Source organism: Narcine bancroftii, chromosome 2 (genome assembly GCF_036971445.1).
Source record: "Narcine bancroftii isolate sNarBan1 chromosome 2, sNarBan1.hap1, whole genome shotgun sequence".
In the NCBI taxonomy this organism is placed as follows: domain Eukaryota; kingdom Metazoa; phylum Chordata; class Chondrichthyes; order Torpediniformes; family Narcinidae; genus Narcine; species Narcine bancroftii.
The window spans coordinates 321,683,223-321,696,802 of NC_091470.1; the positions used below are offsets into that span (position 1 = coordinate 321,683,223).

General features: G+C 44.2%; 1 protein-coding gene and 1 long non-coding RNA gene across 2 annotated transcripts in view; one reads left to right on the top strand and one right to left on the bottom strand.

Moving 5' to 3' along the window:
* Positions 1 to 629: 629 nt before the first annotated feature.
* Positions 630 to 7,460, bottom strand: LOC138755601 (uncharacterized). The gene is made up of 3 exons (XR_011352411.1): positions 7,031 to 7,460; positions 2,036 to 2,755; positions 630 to 1,433 (listed from the first exon to the last, which is right to left on the bottom strand). It is a non-coding gene; the product is annotated as an uncharacterized lncRNA (long non-coding RNA).
* The window catches only part of gem (GTP binding protein overexpressed in skeletal muscle), a 43,094-nt gene continuing 35,963 nt past the window's right edge, over positions 6,450 to 13,580 (top strand). Inside the window, exons 1-2 of the mRNA XM_069921893.1 lie at positions 6,450 to 6,820; positions 7,310 to 7,633. Coding sequence (XP_069777994.1) covers positions 7,321 to 7,633 — 313 coding nt within the window. The 5' untranslated portion in view covers positions 6,450 to 6,820; positions 7,310 to 7,320. The remainder of the gene's footprint in view (positions 6,821 to 7,309; positions 7,634 to 13,580) is intronic.

Here is a 13,580-nt window from a genome sequence, read left to right on the forward strand (position 1 = left end):
TCTCCAGAAATGTAAATGGTGTGGAAGTACCTGCGTATTTGATTGGGGATCCTGTCTACCTACTGCAAAAATGGCAGAGGAAGGGGTTCACGCATCATCACGTCATTGACCACCGCAAGAGCACATTCAACTTCAGTCTGACCTCCGCTAGAATGGTTGTGGAGAATGCGTTTGGTCGTTTCAAAGGTCGCTGGTGCTGCCTGTTCAAACAAATAGATATTAATATTACCTTTATGTCAGAGGTAGCTGTTGCCTACTGTGTCTTGCTTAATATCTGGGAGTTTAACAAGGAGCACTTCCTGGAAGAGTGGAGGGGTGAAGCCTCTGATCTCCCTCCTCCAGACAGAGTCCCTTACAGAGATGCCACAGGCTGTGGTCTGCAGGCCATACGTGAGGCTATTATGGCAGTCGTGTGTGGAAATGAGGGTAATGACTGTCTAATCCTTTAAAAGTCAATAAAACATTATTCCTCGTCTTTGAACATAGTGCAACTGTAAAATCCGAACTTTAAAATAAAAGCTGTATAATAACCATTGGAACTTTATGTGCAACATTCATATAAACATAGACAACAATTGTCAATAAAGGCAGTGCAAAAACATTCTTGAATAAAACTTTAATACCTTGAAAGTAGATTTTAGGGAACTTTTCCTTCACATTAACCTTTAACTTTACTGCAACATACTACAGAATTGTAAACATAACAACCAGTGAAAAACAAATGGTGTAAACTGATCATTGGACATTCTCGACCTCATTGTCTAGCAGGTAAACGTAGGAGCCAAGATAATGGTCAATAAGGGATTGATCAGCTCAATCATCACCACCTACCAGTGATGAGTGTGTCCCACCTGAGGAGTTGATAATGGTTGGCATATAGGCTGGCTGGACCATTGAAGATGGAAGACAACTACAGGAAGAGAAAGCCTGTGTAAGTCTGTAAGAGGGAGGAGAATGGAATGGGAGGGTTGATAGCGGTACACAGCAGGAGGGGTATGCAAAGAGGCACGTGGCATCATGGTGGCAGAGGATGGTTGGAATGATGGGGAGGCTGGTTGGAAGGGGAATGCAGGAAGCCCACCAAGGGTGGAAGGAGACTGAATGGTGCAGGGCCAAGGTTGGATTCGTGCAATCACTTTGATAAGGCATTTCTGGTTATCCCTGTAGTCTGCGCCTGCATCTCTTGTTAAATTGCCATTATCAGGCATGTGAATCCATCATTTTCAGCCTGGCACTCCAGTCTGTCGATGGCACATTCCTGACTATGTTGCCATTGCTCCTGCATCAGCCTCTGCAACATCTCTGAGTGCCTCTCCTTCTGTCTCGTTCTCTTCCCTAGTCCATCTGGTCTATTTTGGATAAGAGCACCCGCATCTCATTTGCTGCCTCCTGCCTCTTCGTGGGTTTCTTATGTTTCTGCCTCACTCTGGCTCCTGGATATTAGTAAGACAAACATGAATTAAACGCCTTTAATTCAAACAGGAATTTTCTTTGAATAGATTAATTATGAGTCTTGCCCGCTTGTACCCCATGTGCCAGGTTAAAAAAATTCCAGACCCAATGGTCTGCACCACTCCTCCCATTATGGTCCATGACCTGCTGACGTCTCCTCTTGAGTGTTTTTAACTAGTTGGTTGTCTGTGTTTTTTGTCCCTCCGATACCCCAGTTCCCTGAGCTTTACTGCAATGCCCTCATAAAATTACCCCTCCTTAATTGTGCCCTTTAACTCATATCCTAATCCCTCCTCCAACCTTAGGGTTAGAGACTGCTGTACCTCCCTATCACCCCAGCTTGCAGAAACCATTTAAAAAATTTTCTTTTAACCTTTTTCCACTGATTTAAACTTCTTAAAAGTCAACCCAAATAAACTCAGATCTTATAATTCACAGTACTTAACAAGCACAGCCAATGTGCCTACTAGTTATAACTTCAGAGGAGAGATGGAGGAGGAGTGTCTGCATTACCTTTGGACTCCAGCACATCTGCAGCACACTTACACCCAGGGTTTAATGCAAATGCCCGTTCCATACTTGCCTGATTGCAACGCCAGCGTCTGCAGATGCCAGGGATTGTACTAGGGGTTGAGGCTGTCAATCTCCAGCGAGCAATGACATCATCTGATGCCAGCGTTGAGCTGATTTTGCTAGACACTTTAAAGGCCAATTGGTATTTGTTTCCTGGGATCACTTGCAAGTGCAAGGTCATGTCCCTGTCTTCTTAAATCTTGTTGAGGGGATTCTCTTGCCTGGTGTTGTTTTTGTTCATGAATATTGGTATCAATTCACTCATTTCTCATTCACAAATAGCTTTGTCACAAAGATGCCTCGATGCATTTCACAAGTGAAAAAAAGAACAATTGTCTGGACCAGGGGGAGTGAAAATTAGGATCGTCGTAGAAGACAACAGGCCCTCAAGGAACAGTATCTGATTTTCCATGAGGGAATATTGCAGCATTACTTGCTATTGAATGTAACAGATTGGGGTAACCAGCCTTCTTTTTGCTGGATATGTAGTTTCAATTTGTTTCTTGTCTCCCACTGCTGGCATTTAATGTAAATGTTGCCTTGACAACTTTGATCTACACTGTCCTTTTCCAGGTCTGATGAAGATCCTTGACCTGAAACACAATCTGTTTCTCAGTTTGTGGATGCCGCTGACAGTTTCTTGGGGGGTTTCGGGGTCAGATTGTCGATGTGTGTCAATGATGTATTCCAGCATAAAGAAAGAAACGGAAGATGGGAGATCAGATGGTATCTACATAATGATAGAAGAAATAAAATATTAATTTTTAAATTCAGGACATTAATAATAGTTTTGAAAGATTTGTGATCAAAGTAGTGAAAAGAGTTCAGACTGAAAGTTAATTACCATGAATTAGGACAGAGTTGCTAACATTTATGTATAATACTCAAAGAGGAAGTGAGCAATTTGCACTGGACATACTTATTTTGTCACTCATGCTTTATTCCTTTACCAACATTCGGGGCTCCAAACAGTCCTTCCAAGTGAAGCAACATTGTGAATCTGTAGGGGTCATCCATTGCATCCAGTGCTCCCGATGTAGACTCCTCTACATGGCACAACTGGGAGATCGCTTTGTTGAGCACCTCAGTTCTGTCCGCCCCAAAAGTCTAGATCTCCCAGTGGCCACCCATTTCAATTGCCCGACCCATTCACTTGCTGACAAAGTCTCATGCACTGCCAGACTGACACCACCTGCAAAATGAAGGAATAACACCTCATCTCCTGTCAGGGCACCCTCCAACTGGGTAGCATTAACATTGACTTCCCTGGGGTTAAGCAACCCCCCCTTCCCTTCCTCTTCTCCTGTCGCCTTTCCCCCAGCTCTGTCTGTTTATCTCCCTCCCTTGCTCTTTCTCACTCATCCCCACTCCTTTCCCCTGTGTCTCTTCACAGAGCCAAAATCAGTTCTCACCTTTCCTCTTATCATATCCAATTAATGCCTTTTATTTGTTTGGATTCCTCCCCCTGCCAGTCCTTCAGTCTTTTCCTGACACCTTCCTGTTCTTTGCTTATTCCTTGAAGAAGGGCTCAGGCCTGAAACATCAGTAATATATCTTGACTTCCTTTGGACTCTCCTGTATTTCTGTATGTTTTTATTCATACATTACTCCCTGGCTCCATTTTACTTCTATATCTTATCCAGGGTGGATTTTGAGTTGGGATTCATAGATGATACAAACCTAATATTGAGCTTAGTCATATTCTTTATGTGTGAGTCTGGAAAGTACAATAAAAGCTCTGTAACTTGGTTAATCCAAAATTCTTTCACCCAAACAAATATATTACAATATAAAATAAATAGGTTACATAATAAGAACAGCTGAGATTATGAGTGTATGGAAACTAAGAACAGCAGTGGTGCCACTGACCCTTACCAACAATATCTGAAACTTCATTCAGTAAACTATATACATGGGAACCCAGTGACTGGATAATAGAGAAAGGTCCTGAGATTTCTAAAAAAGTCTTTTACCTGAGTAAAAAGATTATAAAATCCCAGATTACCAAGATTTTGATGTTTCCCTGACTTCCATTAAACTTTGAATTATCGTTTACTCCAGTTATTTTAAAAAGGTAGAAAGTTGAAAGATCAAGAGCATACAAATCCTCACCTGAGCGTTAATGAATTATTCCCCTTCATGCACCATGTGTCATGGACGTAAACAGGGATGACCAGATAGACATCACATGCAGAAGAATTGATTGAATTTAGTTCCTAGGCTAAAACAATGATGGACTAAATATTTAATTGAGGCTGATAACAGTTGGGTAGGAGGAAGGCATGTGGAACATGGTCCTATTGGTGTGTTTAACAAACTACTAATTTATGACTTATCAGTAGAGAATCCCACATTAGCTGTCTATCTGTTTTTAAGTGATAAAACTGCTTGATATTGAAAGTACATCAATAATACTAAATATGTTATTACTGATTTACAATGCATATTAAATTTTACTGAATAATTTGATGTAAGCACTAGAGGGACTTAGTGGGTCAGACAGAATTCATGGACAGTCAACGTTTCAGGTCCAGACCCATTATCATTTCACTTCATGGATGCTGCCTGACCCTTAGAGTCCCTCCAGGTTTTCATTGTTTGATCAAGGCCTGTGCTTCTGCAGCTCATGTATTCAAGTGTTTATGTATTAACATAAACACTTCATTTAAATTTCTCAAGTTCATTTACTAAGGGAATTTTAGCATGACAAGGGTAGCCAGGATTAGGCTCTTGCCCACCTGTCCCCCCTCCCCTCCTCCTATATCCAAATCTTATCATAGTTTGTTATTTTAAATCCTTTGGATTAACACTCTTTATACATGCTATTACTGTTTTCCAATCTGATGGTTCCTCAGACTGTTGAAAATATTTGGCCTGTTTAACCATATACACTTGGATGAGTGTTTAATAAATTTAATAAATTGTTATTTTAAAAAATAACAAAAGATATAAAAAATTGACTGATTTTTGTCTTTATTTTTAAAAACAATTTAAATTTTATTTTAGAGCTGGAGAGCAGAGCAAACCTCAAGTTGGATTGATTTCTCATACTTTAGATCACTGAGGTGGACAAGATGCATTCTGTACCTTACCCTCTGAGATACTTGTAATCAACTAAGAACCCAGAAGTGAATGTTGACAAGTTTAATGTCATTTTAATCTTAAGATTCTGAATGGTAATGGGCACTTCTGCCCAAATACACCAATTAACCTACACACCTCGTACATATTTTTTTGAACGTGGCAGGAAACCAGAACACCCAGAGGAAATGCACGTGGTCACAGGGAAAACGAACAAAGTAAATTCGAAACTGGAATGCTGGCATTGTAGTAGTATTGCACTCACCATGCTGCCTTTAACTGGGAGATGAACCGCTGAAAGTTCTTGAGCTCAAAATGCTGGCCTAAGACAAAGACTCTTCAACAGTTGTGATGAAGGGCAATTTTTGTTTCCAATGAACTTGTGAGGACCCTACACTCTGGCTCTTGAACCTCCATGAATAACCTTAACCATAACTACACGGGGGCCAACAAAAGATCCGTCTGCACCATTGAAGCATCCCTTTATTTTGCGCCAACTACAATGGTGAATATAATTTTATATTGATGATCTCTTTTTCAGTCTCGTGGTGCATTGTGGTAAGTTCATTTACACTATGGTTGATGGATCTGATTGCTGGATCAAGAATTTCGATGCATCTAGACATTGTAGTTGTATATCTGACAAACTCTCATCTCATTTGAAAGGATTTGCATCAAAGTCCAGCAAATGTGGATCCTACTTTGTCACTGGGGACAGGAACCAAAGGTAAAGACATTAATATTAAATCCAGCTCTATTGCCCATACCAACTCATGTCAGTGTAATACCAATATAAGAAATAGAGGAAAGATGACTGCACCAAGGCTGCCTTGCCTGTCTGAGCTTTGGCTTTAACTCCATTCTCCTGTCTCGGCCCGCTAGCTCAAGATTTCCTACAAGCCTCCTCAGAACTTTAACCTTGACTACGATACTTCAGGGCACTTTCTGGTAGATCATGGGGGTATTTAGTGTGTAATTTATAGCATTGAAATATATCCGCGACTGGCTCCGAAGTGAACGTCTTGTATGATCACTTGCGAAAGAAATCAGCATTAAAAAAAAGTATCACTTTACGCCCCGGGTGCTGCAGAGATGCCGTGCATTTGCTCCACTGAGAACCCGCGGTGAAAAGTATGTGTGTGGGAGGGAGCCCCATGGGGAATATTGTTATTTTTTGAAAAGGACCAAAGTTTTGAAGTGGAGAAAGTATTCAGCCAATGTGCAACAATAGTGTTCAGGCTGTTGGACTGGGACGGCGTCAGGGGAGAACCTGCGGCGAGAGATTGCTCTCAATCCCCCCCCACCCCAGGATGCTGCTGAGGAACGAGATGTGGGCGAAATACGCTTGAAAATCCTCTCTCGTTCGTTTTTTTTTTGTTCAGAATAAAGTGAACGAGGTGAAATTAGTTCATGAGCCACTTGCGCTATTCGTTCAGCGACAGAAAGTTTCCCAAGTTTGATTTCTGATGTTGGAGTGAAATCTTTCAACGGGGAGGAGGGAGCAAAGGGGATTTGTGGTCTGAATGAGTTTCCAGGAGCTGTCAGGGGAATTTGGAGTTTAGTGACATCACGGAAAAGCCCTGTTCTGATCAGATCTGCTTAATATAAACCAGAAGAGGGATCAGAGAGAGAATTAGAACCAGGGCGACACGCAAATCAACAACTGCAGACACCCTCAACCAGAAACAAGCCAGAACGCCGGAGAAGCGACAGGGTAAGATACTTCAGTCACACATGGGAACGCATTCCCTTGTTTTCTTTTCAGCATTTTCTTATGAGCAGAAACAACATTGTTGAATGACGAATTAAGTTTGATAAACCATCCCCTCCAAAGCGAGGATTTTCAGACGAGCTTGTGTTTAAAAAACATATTCAGGAGTGTGCAAAATATGCGAAGAAATTAAGAAAGCATTATTGTTCTGACCTTCTGCTTTATTCGGGGCAACTCCTCTTTGCAGGCTTGCGGAGAAAGTTATGGATTCCCCAGATGTTTACTGCTGCGTTTCACTGAAACATTTCACAAGTGAGTTGGGAAATAAAAAAAAGTTGGGTAAAAGTTGCATTAGGGGTGAGGAGATGCTCAATGGGGAAGGTTCCGCATTTCAGTGGGTTTCCTTTTCATTAGTGGTTGCTTGTCCAGGTGTGTTTGAATCCTTTTCCCATCCACACGGTGTTTTGACCCGTCCGTGCTCTTTGTTCACAGAGGAGGGAACCATGACTTTAAACGACGCGAGACGGCGCAGTAGCTCGTCGCTGACGCCCGCGCCGGCACACCAGCGCTGGAGCATACCCGCGGACGGCAGGCAGCCGTGGAGAGGCAGTTCACGCATGGTGCGGTCGAAATCCTGCCTGGATCCCAGGGAACCCTTCAAGGGGAGCTGGTCCTCCGACTCCGTCTTCTCCACCGATTCCGGCAACAACCTATACAGAGTGGTCCTAATTGGTGAAGCGGGAGTCGGAAAGTCCACCTTGACCAGTATATTCGCTGGCTTGCAGAACAATTTGGAGAACTGGGATATGTTAGGGGGTAAGGATGCAACGTTTTCATTCGTTTATTTTCCGGGTCAGAACTTCTTAAATTGCACTCAGAACGATAGCAAGGATTGGCGGAATACACTAAGGTGACATTTCTCAGTTTGCTGGTGGCACAAACTTAGTACGAGAGCAGAGGAATGTGAACATGTAAAGTGGCTTCGTGGAGAGTTGGGTGATGGGGGGTGGGTGGACAAGGGCGAGCCGGAGTAGGTGGGCAACACTTCGCCAGAGGAGAGAAAGCACAATGTGGAAAAGGGTTATGTATCTTTACCTTTGCTACATAAGGAGCGCTTTAACCCCCAAAGTTGTGTTTTTACTTCAATCACGGTTTCTGTCGACTATGGTGTTTTACACAATATGGGGAAAATGTGAGCTCATCCACCTCGCCAGAGAGAAAAAAAACCCCACGTTGAATACTTTTTAAATGTTAAGAGATAGCGAAATGTTTTCGAGGAGACCGGGTGGATACATCATTAAAAGCTAATGTGCAGGTGCAGAAGGTAAACGGTGTCAGTAAGAAGACACTGGAGCAACTCAGCCGTCCATAAAAGCAAAGATACATTGCTGATGTTTCGGGTCTGAGCCCTTCTTCAAGGAAGAAGCAGAATGAGCCAGAAGCAGGACATCTCAGAAAGTCTCAAATTCAGACAGTGGGGGAGGAATCCAGACCCGCAAAAGGTGTTAATTGGATATGATAAGGGATGAGGTAAGAATGTATTATGTTTGTGCCAAACGAGACAGAAAAGGGAGAGAGACCGAGCTTGGGGGAGGGGGGGGGGGGGAGTGCTGGGGTAAGAACTGAGGGGGAGGGGAGTTTAAGGAAAGCCAGAGAAGTCACTCTCAATGCCATCCCATTGGAGGGTGCTCAGTTGGAAGATGAAGTGTTCCTCCAATTTGCGGGTGGTCTCAGTCTGTCTGTGCATGAGATCATGGACAGGCAAGTCAGCAAGGGAGCGGGATGGAGAATTGAAATGGGTGGCCACTGGGATATCCACGCTATTGCGGCAGACAGAGCCAAGGTGCTCAACCAAACAATCTCCCAGTCTGCATTCAGTCTCTCCAATGTAGAGGATTCCCCAAAGGGAGCACTGGATGTAGTAGATAACCCCTTCAAATTCACAAGACTTCACTTGGAAAGATGGTTTAGGGCACCAAATGGTGCTGTGGGAGGATATGTAGGTGCAAGTGGAGCATCTCCTGTGGTCACAGGGGTAGATCCCAAGGGGATGATTGGTAGGGAGGAAGGAGTGGACAAGGGATTCATGTGGGGAGTGGTCCTTGCAGAAGGTGGAGAGGAGAATATGTGACCAGAGGTGGGATCGCATAGTAGGTGGTAGAAATGGTATAGGAGGAGGATGTGTTGGATGCAGAGACTGGTGGGGTGGTACTTGTGGACAAGACGAATCCTGTCCTTTTTGCATATGGGTGTGGAGGGAACCAGGGCAGATGTGTGGGTAATGGAGGATATGTGATGAGCACCAAGTTGATGGTGGTAGAGGGAAAGGCATGTTGTTTGAAGGAGGAGGACATCTCTGATCTGGCATGGAAGTCCTCATCCTGGGTGTAGATGCAATTGAGATGGAGCAATTGAGAGAATGGAATGGAATCCTTACAGGGGACAGGGGATGGGGGGGGGGGGTGGAGAGAGGTATATCAAGGTAGCTAAGGGAGTTTGTGGTTTTGTAGAAGATGTCTGTGGAGAGTTTGTCCCCAAGATGGAGACAAAGATCAAGGAAAGGGAGAGTATTGCTTGTGATGGACCAAATGAATTTAAGGCCAGTGTGGAAGTTGGCAGAAAAGTAGATGGGTACATGAGGAAGCACCAAAGTAGTCATTGATGTAGCAGAGGAAGAATTGTGGGGCATTTCCTGTGTAGGTTTGTAGCATGGATGCTCTACATAGCCAACAAAAAGGCAAGCATAGTTGGGGCCCATGTGGGTGCCCTTTACTACCCCTTTGTCCTCAAGAAAGTGGGATGAGACAAAGGAGAAATTATTGAGGGTTAGGACCAAGTTCTGACAGCCCAAAGTGGGTGGTGGTGAAGTGGGACTGATTGGGTCTATTGTCCAGAAAGAAACTAAGGGCTTTGAAACCTTCAGTATGGGGGATGGAGGTGTATCAGGATTGGATGTCCATGGTAAACATGTGTCAATCAAGTTAAAGGAACTGGAAGTTGTTGAAGTAATGGAGGGCATACGAAGTGTCCCAGATGTAGGTGGGGAGGGACTGGAGGGGGAGGGGAACACAAAACAGTCGAAGTAAGTGGAGACCAATTCAGTGGTGCAGGAGCTTGCAGACATGATGGGTCTGCTGGGACAATTGGGTTTGTGGAGCTTGGGTCAGAGATAGAAATGGGCAGTGGGAGGGTTGGGAAACTATAAGGTTGGAGGCTTTGCTAGGGAGGTGACCGGAAGTGATGAGTTTACAGGTGGTGCATGATACAATGGTTTGATAAGTTTTGGAGGGGTAAGTAAGAGAAGGTGACTGAGTGTTGTTGTCTGGCTTTGGCCAGACAGGGGTCAGTGCACCAGACCACAAAACCACCACCCTTGTCTGCAAGTTTGATGGTGAGGTTCAGATTAGTGCAGAGAGAGTGGAGGGCCAAGCATTCTGAGGGGGTTGGATTGGAATGAGTGAGGGGAGTAGTGAAGTCAATATGCCTCATATCATGGAAGCAGTTGGAAAATAAAGTTCCAGAGCAGGCAGAAGACTGGATCAAGGTTTTGAAGAGAAGGAAGAAGGTTTGGAGTGGGAGAAGGGAGGATGTAGTGGAGAATGGAGAACCATGGTTGTGAAGCAGGCATGGAGATGGAGCCGAGGGGAGAGGAGTTCAACACCATAGTGTCTGTGGAACCTGTTAAGGTGTGGGAGAAGGGGGATGAAGGTGAAGCCTCTACAGAGGACAGAGCTTTCAGTCTCTGAGAGGGGAAGGCTGAGGGGATGGTGAAAACCCTGCAGGGGTTAGGGGGAGATTCAATGGGATGGAAGTGTCAGGGAGAGAAGGAGGATGGGAGGAGGAAGGAGGTGGAGGTAGGAAGGGTCCAAGGGAGAGAGGGGAAGGTTGGGGTGAGGGGTCCATGTGTTCACGGAGCCAGGGTGGGAGTTCATGACAGATGCTCAATTCTCTAGATCACAGGGGCCAAAGTGGAGACCTGCATCAGGAGCTCAGTCCTGTAAGTCACCAGGGCTAAGGTAGAGACCCACATCAGGAGCTTGGTCTTGTAAACCATTGAGGCCAGAGCGGAGACCCGCATGGGAGGTCACTGAGGTGGCAGTCTCAGGAACACAAACTTCCAATCATTGATGGATGCCAGGTGTGCGTAGAATTGGTGGTTGAATGGGTGGATCCAGCGGAGGATTAAGTGTAGGAAAAGTCCGTGGCAGATTGTGGTGAATGAGGTACAGAGCTGTGGTAGTGAGAGAGCATGGGTCAGCTGGTACTTGCGCATCAAGCTGAGGTAGTCTGTAGGATGTGGTGGGAGAAGCGAAGAGAGCAGGAGTCAATACAATGAAGGCACCTGAGATCCTGGTGGGGTCCAAAGTAATAGGCTTGGAACCAGAGCTGGAATCCATGTGGCACCAGATGGCGGCAGAGGAAAGTAGCCAGAAAAGGCTATGGAAGTGGGTCTGAGTGAGGACACAGTTGTAAAGCTTGAGAATAGATGTGTAGCAGTGAGAGAGACTCTCAGAATTCCCTTTGAAGAGAGGAGGAGACTTCTTTAGGGTAGGTATCCCTTCAAGAGATCTCACAGTGGATCAACTGCTGAGTGAAATGATGTCAGCTTTTATTGCAAAAGGATTGAACACTAGAATCAAGGCATCATCACAATTTTTCAGGGCATTGGTGAAACTACATGGAATATTTTAGTTTGCTTAAAAGAAGGATATCCCTCCCTCAGAGGAAGGGGTGGAAGATAATGCTGGCTGAAACAGATAGTGAAGTTCTGTCAGATATTGGGACCGTGGGAGCAGTGCTCTCTCACAATAACAGGGAAGAATCTTGTCATCAGATGTGAGGTGCTCTCAGTACTGCTGTACAGATGTGGCCCATACCCCACACTTCCATCCTAATGGTCACCAGAGCAGTCTTTCAGTTCATCTGGAGATCCAAAATGGAATGCGTGACCATGTTCAATTCACTTGATAATGGAGACAAGGGGATTCCCAACATGGCTGTCACCCTGATCACCACCTATGTGTGTGGCTGAGTCGGGCCAAGGTACGACGGCACCAAGTGCTGCCATGTGCTGAGGTTCTACCTGTCCCATGTGTTGTGAAGGATGGGCCTGGCCCCAGCTATTCAAACATTGCCACACCACCTATTCTTCTTGGAAATTTTTTATTCAGGAAAAAAGCTTTGACCACAAGTCTACTTGGCATTGGTCAGCATGGAAAATCTTACAGTCTCTGAGGTTCAAGGATACGATAGATAGTGTTCAGTGGTTCCCTGAGCAGACTGTTCAGATCATCTGGTGGAATGCCTCATTGCCAGAACTCACTAACAAGCACCAGCCCTGACTAGTGGTGAGAGGAACACCTCAGGTCAGATCCTTCACATGCTGATGGGATATCTCCCGAAATATACATTGCCCTTGAGATGATTGTTGAGGTGGAGACAGTCACCCAATTCTTTGCAGAGTGTGGATTTGCTATGTGCATGTGGAGAGGGAGCCAAAGGTCCTTGTCACAGTTAATCTCAAGCAGCAATGTAATAGAGGGCTCTTTGACATTCGGCCTGTTTACAGGGAGCACGCAGAGACAGTCATCCAGTGCTCTGGAACTTGGTGAAAGATGCTCTTTGGTCTGCCCAAAACCTGTCAATCTTCAAGTGCTATGAGATATCAGTGAAGGAATGCTGCCGACTGGCATATTCCAGGTTGCAGGAGTACAGCTGAGGGATGCACTGAGGCTTGGCACAGCCAATGCAAGAGCTCTGTGGGCAAGGACCACAGTCTAGGATCCTTCTGCTACTGGATATTGAAGAGTCGAAATTGATGCAGAAGCCCCTCAAACAAAAGGGGAAGTATCCCTGAGTGGACACATTGATCAATAACTAAATGTACAAACAAATATGGCACAGTGAATGTGAAAAGGCTTTGCATTATATAATTTTTTTTATTGTGAATAAAGTTTATTTTGAAATTTAAAAAAATAAAGGAGTTCAGTGAAGATTCACCAGATTAGTTCCTGGTTGGGTCTGTCACATGAGAAGAGGTTGGGAAGTCTGGACTGCTATTGTCCAGATCTTAGAGAATGAGAGGAGATTTCATTGTCATGCAAGAATTTTGGGCTCCATAGGCTGAATGCAAGGAAGATATTGCCCTAGCTTAAGTATGGCTGTCAAGAATTGGGAACCACACCCTCAAAAAATAAGTGTAAAACACAAAAGTCTGCAGACAGTGGCTGAAGTAAAAAGACAGTGCTGGAGAAGCTCAGCAGGTCAAACAATGTCCTTTAAATAGGAAAGATAAAGGTACATATCGGATGTTTTGGGCTTGAGCCCTTCATCAAAGTATCAATAAGTAAGAAACAGGTTGCTAACAACAATAAATAAATTTCTTCTCTAAGATATGGTGAATGTCTGGAATTCTCTAGCTGACAAGTTAGTTGGGGGTTTGTCACTGATTGCATTAGATGAGTGAATCTGAATGGAATCAAGGGATATTGGGCTAGGACCATTGTGATAGGAGATGAGCTACAATCTTGTTGAATGACAGAACAGGCTCAAGGGACTGAAGAGTCTACTCTAATTTCTAATGTTATAAAGTGCCTTTGTTCTCTTTCACTATCCAAAGTATTTCTTATGTAATTAATTATTTGGTGGTGAGATAAACAAATGACAGTTAAGTTTCTACAGACAGCAATGATCAGATCATTTAAAAAATATATATAGACAATTTTGTTGAGAAAGATCAAGTTGTGGTCATCGTGATCTGCTT